Below are 18,298 nucleotides of genomic sequence, written 5' to 3' on the forward strand. Positions count from 1 at the left end.
AGCCAATATACCCTTCCTGAAGTTTAGTGTCCGAAACTGAATTTATCGAATGCCCAAAGCTGAAGTATTCCAGCTGGGGTTTGACCAAGTCTCTGTACAACTGAAGCCTAGCCTGCTCCCCTTTGTATTGCAGACCTCGTGAGATAAATGGCAACATTCTCTTACTCTATTTCATCACTTTTTGTACCTGTGCACAATTTTTAGTGAGTTGTGTACCTAGACACCCAAATCCCTTCCCTCCACCAAATTTCTAGTCTCTCGTCATTAATAAATATCCCGATTTGTTTTTCTTGGGGCGCGATCTTGCCAGTCCTGGGAAGGCGGGTATGGAGGCAGGACTGCCGGGAAAATGACAGAATTTGGGCCCCCAATCTGGCTCCGTACCATCTTGCCAGGAGGCGGGTAGCCGACCCGCGCTGGGTCCCATCTCCTTGGAGGCAAGAAGGGGATTACAGCCACTTAACCGGGCTTAACAAGGTCAATCAAGGGAAAATAGCGTGGGTTGGCCAGAAGTTGGTGGAGGCGTGATAACGACCCGACAAGCATCAGTCCCACCTCCAAAAGTTCCCCATTGGCAAAATCGCCCCCTTGGATTCAAACTGGATGACCTCAAGCTGAACTCCACTTGCCACAGTTTTGCCCACTCACTTAATTTATTTCTGTCCCATTGTAACTCCCTGCTCCCATCTGCACAACTTACTGTGCCTCCTAATTTATTATACCTTTTTTGATTAAAAAGGAACTGCAAAGGCTTAGCTCTATGTAATGATATTGTGGTATTGAAAGCCTAATCAATGAAAGAATGGAAACTATATACAACCCTAATTTTATCTTCATTAATTTAAAAAAGGATACAGTCAATTTTATTTTGTGTTCTGGTGTTCAATTAATGCATTAATTGCTCAAACAGAAAAAGCATTAGATTTCTGAAGTAATTTATAGTGTTTATCTGAACGCAGACAAGTTTATGCACAAAAGTTTAACAACAGTAAAGTGTCAAACATTCATTTTGTATCAGGAACATCTTCGAATCTATGCACCAGTCCCTATAGATAAACAGAACCCAATTAGAGTCCTATCCCTCTTCAGCAATGTGACTAAAGGTAAGCACCAATTCATCATAGTACAAGTTAATTCATAACACAAAACATTTCTGTGGATCTTTTCAAGTTTACGAATGAGTACAGGTATAAGAAAAATGCAGTGACCCCACAGTTCTGACTCCCTTCAAGCGAAGCTCCATGCCAAGAGCATGGGGCACTGAATTTATCTTGTCAGTGGTGAGTTCCTGACCTCAGACTCTCTGAGGATGCATTCAGTACAGTTGAGTCACTCCTGTTCCAAGAGGGATGGAACGTTATCTCCAGATTACTTTCTTGCACCTTTCGATAAACAGGTTATGAAATATTCTTGAGGGGTAATTTTAGAACTCTGCAGTCCTGATGGGAAGCCCATGCCTAATTTCCAATATGCACTTCTGTCCTGCCCACAATGTGAATTTGGAAAATGACCCCTTTGGTATGTTGGTACGTAGAAAAAAAGTAAAATAAAGAGGGGAGAAAATAAATTTTAAAGGAATTCTACGAAGAAATAAGATATCACAGTGATTGAAGAGAACACAAAATTAATATCCAGAAGAGAATGGGCTTTCCCAATTACTCAGCTGGTGAATGTACTGCTCAGTGTCGACCAGAATCATGTAGGCCTCGGAATTGGCATTTAAGTGTTCTATGTTAACCAGTGTGATAGTATGGAAGCTACAATAGACCTCAGTGCCCTTGGGTTAGAGAGGAAAAACAAAGATTTGCATTTATATAGCGCCTTTCACGCTGTAAAGCACTTTACAGCCAATGAATTACTCTTGAAATGTAGTCACTGTTGTAATAGGAAATGCGACAGCCAATTTGCGCACAGCAAGCTCCCACAAACAGCAATGTGATGATGACCAGATAATCTGTTTTTGTGATGTTGATTGAGGAATAAGTTTTGGCCAGGCCACCAGGGAGAACTCCCGTGCTCTTCTTCGAAATAGTGGCATAAGATCTTTTATGTCCACCTGAGAGAGCAGACGGGGCCTCGGTTTAATGTCTCATCCAAAAGACAGCGGCCTAGAAATTCGGTTGGTAGCGCCAGCGATTAGCACCTAAAGAGCCCGAGAATTGGGGCGTTACCCAATTTTCGGGCGGGCGCAGTGAATATAGCGCCACCTCCCATATTGAGTATCCTTTTAGCGCCGGCGCTAACTCTTTGCGCGCACTCGCGGGCGCAGGCAGATCATGACGTCATTTCAGTGTGCAACGCCTTTTTGGCGCCCCGGACCAGATATTCGGTGGCGCCCGCAACCTTTCCGCCTGGCGCTATTAGTGACAGTTGGATGGCGTGTTCCCAGGCCCTTCTCGGACTCGGGGGGGGCGCTATTTAAAGGGGACAGCACTAGTATAAAAGCTGCAGCCATTTGGGCTGGCCATTCTGATCGTTGCTGGAGAGAGCTCCTGACCTTCTGTTGGACAGGAATTTTCTCATTGAGCCTTCGGAGGCACTGGCACTGGCAGCTTGAGGGCCCGGCTCCCGAGCTGGTGATGCAGCATCTGAAAGCAGGGAGGTGGAAGTGGCTTTAGCAAAAGGACAGCTTGGCAGCAAGGGATGCCAGATTGCAGCAAGGCTATGACATGGGTCCACAGTGAGAAAGCATGCTGCCGGGGGGAACAAGTGGAAGGAGACAGTTGTAAAAGGTGAGAACCTTACCATCGCTGTCGACAATGGGGTCGGCAGCTGCAGTGGTTAAAGGATCACTCAGACGTCCTCCAAGAATCTGGTGGACTCTCTCCTCGGGATCCGTGAGAGTGATCACTTGTGGAGGTCCTCCACCGGTGCGAAGCTGGTCTTTGCCAATCCTCGCCAGCTTGGACTGCAGGGGAACGGATGATGCCCTGAGTGATCATCTCATGCCCCCCATGGTGGAAGAGCCCTTACATGATGCCCTGAGTGATCATCTCGTGCCCCCCATGGTGCAAGAGCCCTTGCATGACGCCTTGAGTCAAATGTGCATGTGTGTGCCCAGAAAGGGCCATGGGTGCTTGCTGGCAGATGGCCAATGGGGCACAGCCCACCCTGTAGCCATAAAGTCAGGTGCAAATGAAGGGATCCAGAAGTTTGCTGAAACAACACCCACCCTCACGACCCGAGTGAGGCCGTTGAATTTCTTTCTGCATTGGACAGGGCTCCTGGTCACCATGCTGCTGGAGTTGACCCTCTGGCATACATCCCTCCAAGCTCGTCGGTAGTCCTTATGATTTGGCCTCCTGCCATTGTCTGGGTAGAGAACATCTCGCCGGCGCTCCAGTGCGTCCACCAATTGCTCCAGAGCCTCATTGGTGAAGCGCTCTGCTCTCTGTCTCACCTTCTCCATCTGGTCCAAGTTTTTAGTGCCAGAGAAGGGCCTGCGCCGATTCTGAGGCCTGCAAGGCGCAGAGTGTGGATGCTGAAGCTGACTGACCCACGCCTTTAAGAGCTGGCCGGCGCCTGGAAGTCTCGTGGTCATCGGTAATTGAGAGCACCTGCGCTGCGCCCGTCCGCTCCGATATTGGGTTGCGCCGGAAGTTTAGCACCTTAGGACTCCCGTGTAACGCCTGAATTCGCGCCTCAATCACCTTTAGGGGCGATGCAACCCAATATCGCGCCAGGCGGCGATAAGTTTCGTCTGGTTATAAACTTTGCGCAGCGCCAGTTCTAATGCCTCAAGCGGGGCTATACCCAATTTCTAGGCCAGCATCTCCAACAGCGCAGCACTCTCTCAGTACTGCACTGGAGTGTCAGCCTAGATTTTTGTGCTCAAGTCTCTGGAGTGGGACTTGAACCCACAACCTTCATGACTCGGAGGCAAGGGTACTACCAACTGAGCCATGGTTGACACTCAAATAAATAAATAAAGGAGATCAATCAGCCATGGTTCCTGCTTCCCACTGTCCAGTGCCCCCTGCTAGAAAGTGTTTATGCCAGAGGAAGGTGGCAGGGGGATGAGCAGTCATATCATTGTCCAGGTTCAGACATGGTATATGATTCCATGATCTGGTTCTCTCACTGCAGAGTGGTACTCTCGAGGAATGCATTGATTTTAATGGACAGAAAGTGATCAACTGCCTTCACCCAATTTCTTGAGATATGAGGCCCAAATTTCCTCAGCTCTAAGAATGCAAAGTCACCATAATGTGGGGGCAGAATTTGGGGCAGGGCCTGGGAATGACTCCCCTTATTTCTCTGATTTTACAACTGGAGGTTTTTTTTTATTCATTCATGGGATGTGCGTGTCACTGGTAAAGCCAGCATTTATTGCCCATCCCTAGTTGCTCTTGAGAAGGTGGTGGTGAGCCGCCTTCTTGAACCACTGCAGTCCGTGAGGTGAAGGTGCTCCCACAAGGAGGAGGGAGTTCCAGGATTTTGACCCAGCGCCGATGAAGGAATGTCAATATACTTCCAAGTCAGGATGGTGTGCAACTTGGAGGGGAAATTGGAGGTGGTGATGTTCCCATGCGTCTGCTGCCCTTGTCCTAGGTGGTAGAGGTCACAGGTTTGGGAGGCGCTGTCGAAGGTGGGGCCTGGGCTCTTATTACATCCACCCATTTCCATGCAGACATCACAGAAAGGGGTGGGGCTGGCAGGATGAAGTCATCTGCCAGAATTCCTGGCAGCCCTGCTTCCATTGCCCCCAATGCTGTGCACCCCTGCATCACAGGAATTGAAGACGGCAGAAATGAGGCTCATTGCCTTTTCATAGGAGAGTTTGTCTGTGGCAATGGATCGCAGAATGATCAGCCCCCTTTGGGAAAGCAGCAAGCTCAAATTAGATTTTTACAAATTGTTTTGAAGATCTTCGGCCCTCACGGCTCTCCTCTCCTCGCCCACCCCCCTGCTTCAGGGATGGTGCGTGTGCCCCTCCAAAATCTGTTAATGCTCCTGAACTCCTCATTTGGGACGAGGTCATGCAGGCTATTATGGGAGTCTCCAGGCCGTGCTTCCAGTGAATGACAGTCCCCACTGGGAGCACTGGATTGCAGATCTGTGAGAATACAGTGCCTGTGGAACTGTATCCCCATACCAGCAGAGCTGTCCGGAGATGGAGGAAATTAAAACAAAACAGAAAAAAGAATGAAGCGAAATAGAGAACAATAAAGCACTGTAATTAAATCTTGGTGTCGATTGATTCATCTCTTGTTTCCCCCTCTCATTGTGTGACTATAAAGAGCAAATTCGCTGATCCCATGTTCCCAGCGGGTAGCCTCTCCTGAAGAGGACATGAGTTGGAGAATCAGTGTCACAGTGTTACAGCCCTATCCCTTTCAGGTGTGGCTCTACTTTGGGAGCACGGGGTCGGTGAACTTATGCTTAAATATATAATTCCCTGTGTCGTTACATAGTATTCACTTTCTATGTTAATTCAGATTTACAGGATATCGGAATTCTGGACAGGGTTCCTGATTCTAATCAAGAAATGTTAACATTTTTAAAGGATTTGGACAACATTACTCGACAAAACGTAAGGACAACAAAATTAATCTCAGAAACGGGCTTTGGTGTACCTTTGAACATCTTTGTAAAAGAACGTCACTTTTGTATATGTGTTTAAATATGCTCTGACTTCTTCATAATAGATAGAACAGAGGGGACCATTTGACTTTGTGATTGGTGCCTGCCCACAGAACACTTCAGTGCACCACTATTCAGGTAAGAGCTGGAAAGGTTTAGACGTGAAACCAAGGTTGTGATGTGAGTCTAAATTATAAGAAGCAAGATTGCTCATGCTGGCATCACATGGCATCCATATATTCACACTTTACACCAAACCATATCCCCATCTAATTCCCAGGTTCTTATTTGTTTGTCGAATATAAAATTTAATATCCAATTGTTTCCATGTTATTAAACCACTTTTTTTGATTCTGATTTAAGTATAGAAACAAATCTCCATTCATAGTACCTTTTAGATGAGTTGTCCTTAATAGTGTATGCTATTCTGATATAACATCCCCTGTAAACTGTCCCTTTAATTATTTAAGCATTGTATTATCATTTGTCCACATTTTTATGTCAATTCATCTAATCTTCATCCCAAATTGCACTTAGTAAAATTGTGTACCATTTCTTTTAGCAGTGCATGATTACATTTTAAATAAGTACAATTACATAAATCAGAAGGCAAATATACAAAAGGGAAATTTAACAGAATAGGAAAATTCCAAATTGCTATCAGTCCATTATTTGATCCTTTGCTTTTCCATCACTGTAAAAACCCCTTGGAGTTGTGGGAGGAGTCCACCAGCACCATAGCAGTTGCAGACATGCTGCTAAGGCAATAAAAAAAAGTGCTGTGAAAAGTTTAGACGGCAACTCTGTGATTCCATAAAGCAGCTTTTTACCCTATCTTTAAAAAAAAGGAGTGCCTATTAACAGTGGTATAATATAAATTCCAGTCAAAAGAAATACACCACCTTTCTAATCAAAAACACTCTCTAGAGGTTAGAATTTAATCAAAATGAGCCAAATGTAGGAATTGGGAAATGGGGGAGAGAAATAAACTTCAAGAGACAGTGCCCTTAAAAGATTTTAGTTGCAATGCGGGAAGCCATTTATCCACCCCATCATTGGCAGTGCTCACATGGAACAGATATACTGAAGGGCCTGCCTTCTGCACAATAAAAAATGATCTTTGCCAAGCTGGCTTCTGGAATGATTTCTTCTCTAAGATCTGCTGTACCACCACCCTATCTCCTATTGCAAAACTCTTGAGGGATAACATCCTTATCTTAGTACAGCTGCATCTGTCTCTGGGTCTGACCACTAACAGCCGATATTTCCTTATGCACCTCCCTCATATATTCCACTAACTGATTGACCCACTCTTCTGTGGCAAAGGTTTGCTATAACATATGTGCATTCGGGGCAGCATAGCGGAGTTCCAGGAGACACATTTTGCATCATAGCTTCAAAAGGTGATACAGCAGTACTTTTAGACACAGTTGCCTAGAAATTCGCTGGTGTAGTGCCGGCCGTTAAGGCCGGTTTTGTTGACAAAATGGCAGATGCCTTGCATCCGCCCACTTCCAGCACAGGACACTGCGGCCGCCATTTTGGTGCGGGCTAAAGCATCACTGTTGACAGCGCTGGTCTCTCAAATTTAAATAAGCAGATTGTGACCGTCAATCGTGCAACGCCTGATTTGATGCCACAACTTCTATTTTGGATGTTCTCGCTCTCCATAATGCCATGTGCTAAGTACGTACACAAAAATGTGCGTGAAGCAGTCCTGCAGAGACGCTGTCAGCACTTCTTAAAGAGATAGACACATCTCGATTCGATTTCCGCTTTTGATCATTTTAAAATATTTTATTGAAGTAGTGGCTTGCTGCAATACATTTAAAAAGATGTTAAAGTATGCAGGGAGTGCTGCTGGATGCTTGCAAGGCTTTGGATGGTAAAGGAAGGTCTCTGAGAAGATAGAAAATGCTGGAAATACTCAGCAGGTCAGGCAGCATCTGTGGAGAGAGAAACAGAGTTAACATTTCAGGTCGAGATGCTGCATGACCTGCTGAGCATTTTCTGATTTTATTTTAGATTTCCAGCATCTGCAGTATTTTGCCTCTGAGAAAACCACTTGCTCACAGTCCTGGGAGACACATGGAGATAAAGCAGCAGCAAAAAATGGGACAAGCTGCTCGCCGAGGGGGGAGGAGGAGAAAGAGGAAGAAGCAGAAGAGGAAGATGCAGAAAAGGACAAAGCAGAATGAAGGATGCAACCCAGACAGCCCCTTTCTGGCTGGGATATCCAGGATGGAATCATCCACTTGTGGTACCAGTGACCACAACCCCAATTCCCCTTTCAATATTTGTCCCACGCCTTCCCTTCCCTCTGTTACTGACCATCACAGCGTCCTCTTGGCCACAATGCTGAAATAAAAGCCACCACAAAGCAAACCTTCCAATCCAACTTTATCTATATATGCATTCAGTATGACATCAAGAAATCAGCTAGTCACCCTTGTGCATTCCCTTAGTGACTGTCTTGTGTGTGCCTTTGCCTATCCTACTGATGTCATGCAGTGCTACCCCAGTGGCTGCAGCATGGCTGGTGGAAGGCTGCTGACTTTCAGTGGGGGACACTGCAAATGGTCTTGCAGGACTACCTCGAGGAGCTGATGGTTGGGAGTGTCAAATTAAGTGATGGTGTTTATTATTCTTCTTCTTCACTCTCATCTCCATCTTCTTGGTCAACCACTGGCTGGGCAGGCTACATTTCTTGGGTGTGTGAAATGTGGAAGGCACAAGGGTAGAGTTGTGGTGAGGGGAGGGTGGGAATGCAAGAGCTGTATGTTTACACCATGCGCACCTTATAAATCAGAAGGTATTGTAGGATGAATAGGAAGTGGGATGTGAGAAGGAGGATAATGTATGAGGATACCGGCATCTTGTATTCTTTTAGCCCCGCCACTGACCAAGGGCTCAGCCATGCCCCTGCCAAAAATGGCCTGCACCGTCTCCTCCAAGGGGGTGAGGTAAAGCGAGGAATATGAGGTGTGCCTCGTGTTTGGTATAGATTGTTGGTAGGTGAGTGATTGGGGGTGGTCGTGCATTGAGCAATGTGTGAGGCTCGTGGTGCAGTTGGTAGGAGAGAGCTTTTGAAGATGCATTCACTGACCTTAACCACTGGTCTGAGGTTATAGAAACAGAAGATAGGAGCAGGAGTAGGCCATTCGGCCCCTCGAGCCTGCTCCGCCATTCAATAAGATCATGGCTAATCATCCAAATTCAGTACCCTGTTCCTGCCTTCTCTCCATATCCCTTGATCCCTTTAGCCTTAAGAAATATATCCAACTCCTTCTTGAATATATCTAATGAATTGGCCTCTACTGCCTTCTTTGGCAGAGAATTCCACAGGTTCACCACTCTCTGGGTGAAGAAATTCCTCCTCCTCTCTGTCCTAAATGGCTTACCCCTTATCCTTAGACTGTGACCCCTGGTTCTGGACTCCCCGACCATCGGAAACATCCTTCCAGCATCTAGTCTGTCTAGTCCTTTTAGAATTTTATAGGTTTCGATGAGATCCCCTCTCATTCTTCTAAATTCCAGCGAGTACAAGCCCAATCGACCCAATCTCTCCTCATACGTCATTCCTGCCTTCCCAGGTATCAGCCTGGTGAATCTTCGCTGCACTCCTTCCATGACAAGAAGATCCTTCCTGAGATAAGGCGACCAAAACTGCACACAATACTCAAGATGTGGTCTCACCAAGGCCCTGTACAACTGCAGCAAGACATCCTTGTTCCTGTACTCAAACCCTCTGACCAACATACCATTTGCCTTCTTAACCGCCTGCTGCACCTGCATGCTTATTTTCAGCGACTGGTGCACAAGGACGCTCACTTCAATCATTTAAATCAGCAAGCAGCACCAAAATAATGGTGCTGCCTGCGCTCTTTTTATGGGTGGGTGTTAACCTCACCCCATGGTGGCACTGGCTGTTTTCCCGCGCTGTAGTATTTCTAGGCCCGTACCTCTAATTGACAACAAAATCAGAACCCAGTCTCACTACCTTCTTCAGCATAGTCTTAACCGTTCTATTCATTCTTTCTATGCTTGTGGGTGGTATGGGATATAGAATTTCAGTTCTATCCCTAATACGGTGCACATTCTGTCCACAAATCATGCTCCATTATCACTATCAATGACCCAAGGCATTCCCCACCTGGAAAGAACTTGTTCTACATGAACCTTCGCGGTAGTGAGCGCTGTACACTGACGAATGAGTATCGCTTGACCCACTTGTTGAAGGAGTCTGTGATAATGAAAAGCTGTTTGTTATCTTTAACAATCATCGGGAGTGATCGGCTTTGGTGTCGCCCTAGACATTAAACTAACTGACGATCCTATATCTACTAACATCGCTCGTTGTTCTCCTCCTATAGATGTTGATACAACGGATTGTCCCCACCTGTCTAACTTAAAATAGGCAACCATGGAAGACTGGTGGGAAGGGGGTAACGCCCGTCATAGTGGAGGTTCCCGGTCCTGTGGGAGGGCCAGGTTCTGTGCCCTGATTACAAAGGCATCTATTCCCATCTATCACTTTCTTTAATTGGTCCTTTAACTCAGAGTAGGAGGGTCTCTGACTGCCGTATCTACTCCTGTCATGTTCTCTTCCTCTACCTCAAAAGGAGTACACCTTCGGTCATGGCTCATCCCGAGTGGAAGATTTGGCATTATGAGCATTAGGTCTGATGCCATCCAGTCGAAAAAGCGCGACTCTCATCAATAGGTATCCGTGGCTGGGTCTTTTCGATAATTATCAAAAATGGCGCTTGCACTTTCAATGAGGTCATCATTGGTTCCACCCCTTTGGAAGACAACCTTAACCTGGCCCTTAATTTCAGTACTTATACCCTCCAACAAGAGGTTGGTATACTGGGGGTTGTCTTTATCACCATAGTGGTAGGTGGACCAAGCAAACCACAGGTGATCATTATATGAGTGGGGGTTTTCATTAGTTCTCTGAGCAATGCCTCCAAGTACTATAATACTCAATGAACCCAGTTTCTCAGAGCACCACCTCCCTGACCAGGGCCAAATAATTCCCATCATTGCGTATCGTTACTGAGTATCGCATATAGTGGGTAGTACCCATCCTCTTCTTGACAAGCCGCTTGACATCACTCATGGTGAAGTCATTAGCAATTCTCAAGTTATTAAGCCAGTGCAGCCAGTTGATCAGGTCATTCTTTCATGAAACGTACTATTTCCGCAGGCTTAAGGGAATGAGTTACAATGGTGGTCTGCCTGCTAACATTACAATCAGTTGCCTTAGCACCCTGTCGGCTGAATGTGGAGGCAGTAACGGGCTCAACGGGGATGCTGAGCGGTCTACCTCCGATGAATGGAGGGGCTGTGGGATGTGAGTGCAGAGGCAATAATAGATACAAAGAGGGGGTTGAGGGATTGTGATTGGGTTATTGGTAATACAGAGGAGGGGGTCTCCTTTAACGATACGAGCTCAGCTTCTAGCACTGTAACCATATGTTGCGAGCCCCTCGGCCCAAATTCCTGTAGGGTTTGTATCATTTGTCTAAAGCCACTCTTCAGGTCATCCCTCTATAATTCTACCTCACCCAGATTATTCTGTAATTCCAGTAAATTTTGTTCCAATACCTCATATCTTTGACTTCTCTCAATCAAAGCCGCCGCACAGGTAACATTGTTTGCCCTAGTTATGCAAGATGGTCTAACATTTGCTCCTTCTCCTGTTCTTTCTTGGAGATATATTTCAACCTCTTACACTCTTTAAATCTCTACTCATATCTGACAGAGCTCTGACCACAGTAAACAATCTTTGTATTATCGCACACGTAGTCCTATCCTTCCTGGGTTTGCTCAAAAAATCTATTTTGAGTATCTCCACCAACTTTCCTAGGGGCTTTGTTTTACCCACAAGATCTCTGATCTTTAGGGGTCCAGCCCCATGCCTTACAAAATATTGGGCTACATAGCCTTCCAATTTATTCATTGTTCAAATATTCAAGGAACAATTTTATTGCTTTTACTGCCATATAGTTCTGATCAAAATCAGAGCTGGCCCGTTCCCGATTCGACGTTCAAACAATTACTATTCTTAGCTTCTGCCTGACTCGCCAATTGGTGGATAATTCCTTCTATATACCCTTTAAACAGATTCTCAAAGTGAATTATCATACGTGTGTCCAGTTTTATTAATTACCAACAAAACATTAATCTTAAACACCCTAACCAACAAAATATCAATCTGAAACATCCTAACCAACCATACAGAATGGTGCACGTTAGCCCTGCGTCCAAACTTACTGTGATATGAAGAGCCTGTTGACACCCCACAGTCTCGAATGCAGCCTTCTTTCCTTCTTTCTAACCAAGTAAAACATGGCATCTGTTTTACACCCTTTTGGTTTATGGTTCTCTTCCGGTCGAGTGCAACCCTTACCCTGTCTTTTACAACTGCCCATTTGTTTCAAGTAGTTTGCCAAACAGATGAAAGGCCTCATACCCTTTTCACACCAGACTGTTACTTCTTAATTATTGCCCCCCTAACCCGTCCTCTGATGTATGCACTCACTGTACCCCCTGCTATGATAAAAGCTTATGTTTCAAAAGCTTCTCTTATCACCAGTATTGAGAAGGGCTTTTGAAACATGACTGGGAAAAGACAGGCTTTTTCGAGAACATGATTTAAACAAATCCTTTCCCCATTATAGTTTTGTCTCTATTAAAAACAAAAGCAATGTAAAAACATATTGATATTCTTACAGTCATGAGGGTCACCAAACAGATTCACTGATCTCTGAAGCGAGTGTGTGCTCCCATTGTGTGGAGCTCAGGGCTGGGAGCAGTAAATCGAACAGTTTTCCTCCATGAGGTTAATATGGTTTGATTGTCAGCAAGAAAATGTCTTACTTTTCTCTGAATCAGGAAGGATCATCTTTCAGTATTACCGCATACTTCAATACGCGAGGCCCAATGAAGCAGAGGAACGACCCTTCTTTTGGATATTTGTGGATCCAGAAACCTTAACTCAAAATGATATAAATGATGCCTCACGCTTTCTGGAGGTATTGTGCACTATCACTATTTACTTCATGCTTGTTTGTGCCCAGGTCTCAGTTCTACTGGAACTTACAGGTAGATTGATCATTGTTAGTGAGACTAGAAGTAAATCAGGACAAGGTTAGTGTGTGTGTGTGTGTGTTGCTAGGAGTGGCTAGCAATCTTCCTTCAGTCCAAGCAATATTAAATAATGTGTTGCTGTGGATATTGCTGCATTTCAATCATTTCCAGGAGAGCTGAAGTACAAAATCACTACAGTTTCTGTAACTATCACTTCAGCAGTGAAATGGTAGCAACAATTGTGATGTCACGTGGCAGTAATATGCAGATATTTGCATGAGCAAGCCAAGTGAGGAGTGTTTAAGAATGAAGCATAGAGACAGAGCAGAGAGCTTGGAAACTGAGAAGAAAAATGTCAACTAAAAAAACTGGTTAAGCCCGGTCAGAGCGAGAGGGAAGAATTTGGAAATTATCACTGAGGGAAGGCATGGGTGACATTGGAGTGGGGTCAGGAGATGGACGTGTACAGGGTCAGGAGATGGACGTGTACAGGGTCAGGAGATGGATGCGTACAGGGTCAGGAGATGGATGCGTACAGGGTCAGGAGATGGACGTGTACAGGGTCAGGAGATGGACGTGTACAGGGTCAGGAGATGGACGTGTACAGGGTCAGGAGATGGACGTGTACAGGGTCAGGAGATGGACCTGTACAGGGTCAGGAGATGGACCTGTACAGGGTCAGGAGATGGACCTGTACAGGGTCAGGAGATGGACCTGTACAGGGTCAGGAGATGGACCTGTACAGGGTCAGGAGATGGACCTGTACAGGGTCAGGAGATGGACCGGTACAGGGTCAGGAGATGGACCTGTACAGGGTCAGGAGATGGACCTGTACAGGGTCAGGAGATGGACGTGTACAGGGTCAGGAGATGGACCTGTACAGGGTCAGGAGACGGACCTGTACAGGGTCAGGAGACGGACCTGTACAGGGTCAGGAGACGGACCTGTACAGGGTCATGAGACGGACCTGTACAGGGTCAGTCGACGGACCTGTACAGGGTCAGGAGATGGACCTGTACAGGGTCAGGAGATGGACCTGTACAGGGTCAGGAGATGGACGGGTGCAGGGTCAGGAGATGGACCTGTACAGGGTCAGGAGATGGACAGGTGCAGGGTCAGGAGATGGACCTGTACAGGGTCAGGAGATGGACCTGTACAGGGTCAGGAGACGGACCTGTACAGGGTCAGGAGACGGACCTGTACAGGGTCAGGAGATGGACGTGTACAGGGTCAGGAGATGGACGTGTACAGGGTCAGGAGATGGATGTGTACAGGGTCAGGAGATGGACGTGTACAGGGTCAGGAGATGGACGTGTACAGGGTCAGGAGATGGACGTGTACAGGGTCAGTCGACGGACCTGTACAGGGTCAGGAGATGGACCTGTACAGGGTCAGGAGATGGACGGGTGCAGGGTCAGGAGATGGACCTGTACAGGGTCAGGAGATGGACAGGTGCAGGGTCAGGAGATGGACCTGTGCAGGGTCAGGAGACGGACCTGTACAGGGTCAGGAGACGGACCTGTACAGGGTCAGGAGATGGACCTGTACAGGGTCAGGAGATGGACGTGTACAGGGTCAGGAGATGGACGTGTACAGGGTCAGGAGATGGACGTGTACAGGGTCAGGAGATGGACGTGTACAGGGTCAGGAGATGGACGTGTACAGGGTCAGGAGATGGACGTGTACAGGGTCAGGAGATGGACGTGTACAGGGTCAGGAGATGGACGTGTACAGGGTCAGGAGATGGACGTGTACAGGGTCAGGAGATGGACGTGTACAGGGTCAGGAGATGGACCTGTACAGGGTCAGGAGATGGACCTGTACAGGGTCAGGAGATGGACCTGTACAGAGTCAGGAGATGGACCTGTACAGGGTCAGGAGATGGACCTGTACAGGGTCAGGAGATGGACCTGTACAGGGTCAGGAGATGGACTTGTACAGGGTCAGGAGATGGACCTGTACAGGGTCAGGAGATGGACCTGTACAGGGTCAGAAGTTGGACCGGTACAGGGTCAGGAGATGGACGTGTACAGGGTCAGGAGATGGACGTGTACAGGGTCAGGAGATGGACCTGCACAGGGTCAGGAGATGGACCGGTACAGGGTCAGGAGATGGACCTGTACAGGGTCAGGAGATGGACCTGTACAGGGTCAGGAGATGGACCTGTACAGGGTCAGGAGATGGACCGGTACAGGGTCAGGAGATGGACGTGTACAGGGTCAGGAGATGGACCTGCACAGGGTCAGGAGATGGACCGGTACAGGGTCAGGAGATGGACCTGTACAGGGTCAGGAGATGGACCTGTACAGGGTCTGGAGATGGACGTGTACAGAGTCAGGAGACGGACGTGTACAGGGTCAGGAGACGGACGTGTACAGGGTCAGGAGACGGACCTGTACAGGGTCAGGAGATGGACCTGTACAGGGTCAGGAGACGGACCTGTACAGGGTCAGGAGACGGACCTGTACAGGGTCAGGAGACGGACCAGCACAGGGTCAGGAGACGGACCTGCACAGGGTCAGGAGATGGACCTGTACAGGGTCAGGAGACGGACCTGTACAGGGTCAGGAGACGGACGGGTACAGGGTCAGGAGACGGACGAGTACAGGGTCAGGAGACGGACGGGTACAGGGTCAGGAGACGGACGGGTACAGGGTCAGGAGACTGACCGGTACAGGGTCAGGAGATGGACCGGTACAGGGTCAGGAGATGGACGTGTACAGGGTCAGAAGATGGACGTGTACAGTGTCAGGAGATGGACCTGTACAGGGTCAGGAGATGGACCTGTACAGGGTCAGGAGATGGACCTGCACAGGGTCAGCAGATGGACGGGTGCAGGATCAGCAGATGGACCTGTGAAGGGTCAGGAGACGGACCGGTACAGGGTCAGGAGACGGACCTGTACAGGGTCAGGAGACGGACCTGTACAGCGTCAGGACACGGACCTGTACAGGGTCAGGAGACGGACGGGTACAGGGTCAGGAGATGGACCTGTACAGGGTAAGGAGATGGACCTGTACAGGGTCAGGAGATGGACCTGTACAGGGTCAGGAGATGGATGTGTAGAGGGTCAGGAGACGGATCTGTACAGGGTCAGGAGACGGACCTGTACAGGGTCAGGAGATGGACCTGTACAGGGTCAGGAGATGGACGTGTACAGGGTCAGGAGATGGACGTGTACAGGGTCAGGAGATGGACGTGTACAGGGTCAGGAGATGGACGTGTACAGGGTCAGGAGATGGACGTGTACAGGGTCAGGAGATGGACGTGTACAGGGTCAGGAGATGGACGTGTACAGGGTCAGGAGATGGACGTGTACAGGGTCAGGAGATGGACCTGTACAGGGTCAGGAGATGGACCTGTACAGGGTCAGGAGATGGACCTGTACAGGGTCAGGAGATGGACCTGTACAGGGTCAGGAGATGGACCTGTACAGAGTCAGGAGATGGACCTGTACAGGGTCAGGAGATGGACCTGTACAGGGTCAGGAGATGGACCTGTACAGGGTCAGGAGATGGACTTGTACAGGGTCAGGAGATGGACCTGTACAGGGTCAGGAGATGGACCTGTACAGGGTCAGAAGTTGGACCGGTACAGGGTCAGGAGATGGACGTGTACAGGGTCAGGAGATGGACGTGTACAGGGTCAGGAGATGGACCTGCACAGGGTCAGGAGATGGACCGGTACAGGGTCAGGAGATGGACCTGTACAGGGTCAGGAGATGGACCTGTACAGGGTCAGGAGATGGACCTGTACAGGGTCAGGAGATGGACCTGTACAGGGTCAGGAGATGGACCGGAACAGGGTCAGGAGATGGACGTGTACAGGGTCAGGAGATGGACCGGTACAGGGTCAGGAGATGGACCGGTACAGGGTCAGGAGATGGACCTGTACAGGGTCAGGAGATGGACCTGTACAGGGTCTGGAGATGGACGTGTACAGAGTCAGGAGACGGACGTGTACAGGGTCAGGAGACGGACGTGTACAGGGTCAGGAGACGGACCTGTACAGGGTCAGGAGACGGACCTGTACAGGGTCAGGAGACGGACCTGTACAGGGTCAGGAGACGGACCAGCACAGGGTCAGGAGACGGACCTGCACAGGGTCAGGAGATGGACCTGTACAGGGTCAGGAGCCGGACCCGTACAGGGTCAGGAGACGGACGGGTACAGGGTCAGGAGACGGACGAGTACAGGGTCAGGAGACGGACGGGTACAGGGTCAGGAGACGGACGGGTACAGGGTCAGGAGACTGACCGGTACAGGGTCAGGAGATGGACCGGTACAGGGTCAGGAGATGGACGTGTACAGGGTCAGAAGATGGACGTGTACAGTGTCAGGAGATGGACCTGTACAGGGTCAGGAGATGGACCTGTACAGGGGCAGGAGATGGACCTGCACAGGGTCAGGAGATGGACGGGTACAGGGTCAGGAGATGGACTGGTACAGGGTCATGAGACGGACCTGTACAGGGTCATGAGACGGACCTGTACTGGGTCAGGAGACGGACCTGTACAGGGTCAGGAGACGGACGGGGACAGGGTCAGCAGATGGACGGGTGCAGGATCAGCAGATGGACCTGTGAAGGGTCAGGAGACGGACCGGTACAGGGTCAGGAGACGGACCTGTACAGGGTCAGGAGACGGACCTGTACAGCGTCAGGACACGGACCTGTACAGGGTCAGGAGACGGACGGGTACAGGGTCAGGAGACGGACGGGTACAGGGTCAGGAGATGGACCTGTACAGGGTAAGGAGATGGACCTGTACAGGGTCAGGAGATGGACCTGTACAGGGTCAGGAGATGGACCTGTACAGGGTCAGGAGATGGACCTGTACAGGGTCAGGAGATGGACCTGCACAGGGTCAGGAGATGGTCCTGTACAGTGTCAGGAGATGGACCTGTACAGGGTCAGGAGATGGACCTGTACAGGGTCAGGAGATGGACCGGTACAGGGTCAGGAGATGGACCTGTACAGGGTCAGGAGATGGACCTGTACAGGGTCAGGAGATGGACTTGTACAGGGTCAGGAGATGGACCTGTACAGGGTCAGGAGATGGACCTGTACAGGGTCAGGAGATGGACCGGTACAGGGTCAGGAGATGGACCGGTACAGGGTCAGGAGATGGAGGTGTACAGGGTCAGGAGATGGACCTGCACAGGGTCAGGAGATGGACCGGTACAGGGTCAGGAGATGGACCTGTACAGGTTCAGGAGATGGACCTGTACAGGTTCAGGAGATGGACCTGTACAGGGTCTGGAGATGGACGTGTACAGGGTCAGGAGATGGACGTGTACAGGGTCAGGAGATGGACGTGTACAGGGTCAGGAGATGGATGTGTACAGGGTCAGGAGATGGACGTGTACAGGGTCAGGAGATGGACGTGTACAGGGTCAGTCGATGGACCTGTACAGGGTCAGGAGATGGACCTGTACAGGGTCAGGAGATGGACGGGTGCAGGGTCAGGAGATGGACCTGTACAGGGTCAGGAGACGGACAGGTGCAGGGTCAGGAGACGGACCTGTACAGGGTCAGGAGACGGACCTGTACAGGGTCAGGAGACGGACCTGTACAGGGTCAGGAGACGGACCTGTACAGGGTCAGGAGACGGACCTGTACA

At 49.0% G+C, this 18,298-nt stretch overlaps 1 protein-coding gene across 2 annotated transcripts in view; it reads left to right on the top strand.

Moving 5' to 3' along the window:
* LOC147111546 (DNA (cytosine-5)-methyltransferase 3-like) overlaps nt 1-18,298 on the top strand; it is a 184,909-nt gene that overhangs the window by 25,156 nt on the left and 141,455 nt on the right. The window contains exons 1-4 of one of the 2 annotated variants that reach the window (XM_085998612.1): nt 598-1,103; nt 5,439-5,533; nt 5,649-5,721; nt 12,484-12,623. In XM_085998612.1, coding sequence (XP_085854738.1) covers nt 968-1,103; nt 5,439-5,533; nt 5,649-5,721; nt 12,484-12,623 — 444 coding nt within the window. In that variant the 5' untranslated portion in view covers nt 598-967. Of the gene's footprint in view, nt 1-597; nt 1,104-5,438; nt 5,534-5,648; nt 5,722-12,483; nt 12,624-18,298 lie in introns of those variants that run through there. The other variant, XM_085998613.1, reaches the window with a different exon arrangement.

Source organism: Somniosus microcephalus, chromosome 10, assembly GCF_052327205.1.
Source record: "Somniosus microcephalus isolate GS21.2 chromosome 10, FLI_Smic_1.0, whole genome shotgun sequence".
NCBI lineage: Eukaryota > Metazoa > Chordata > Chondrichthyes > Squaliformes > Somniosidae > Somniosus > Somniosus microcephalus.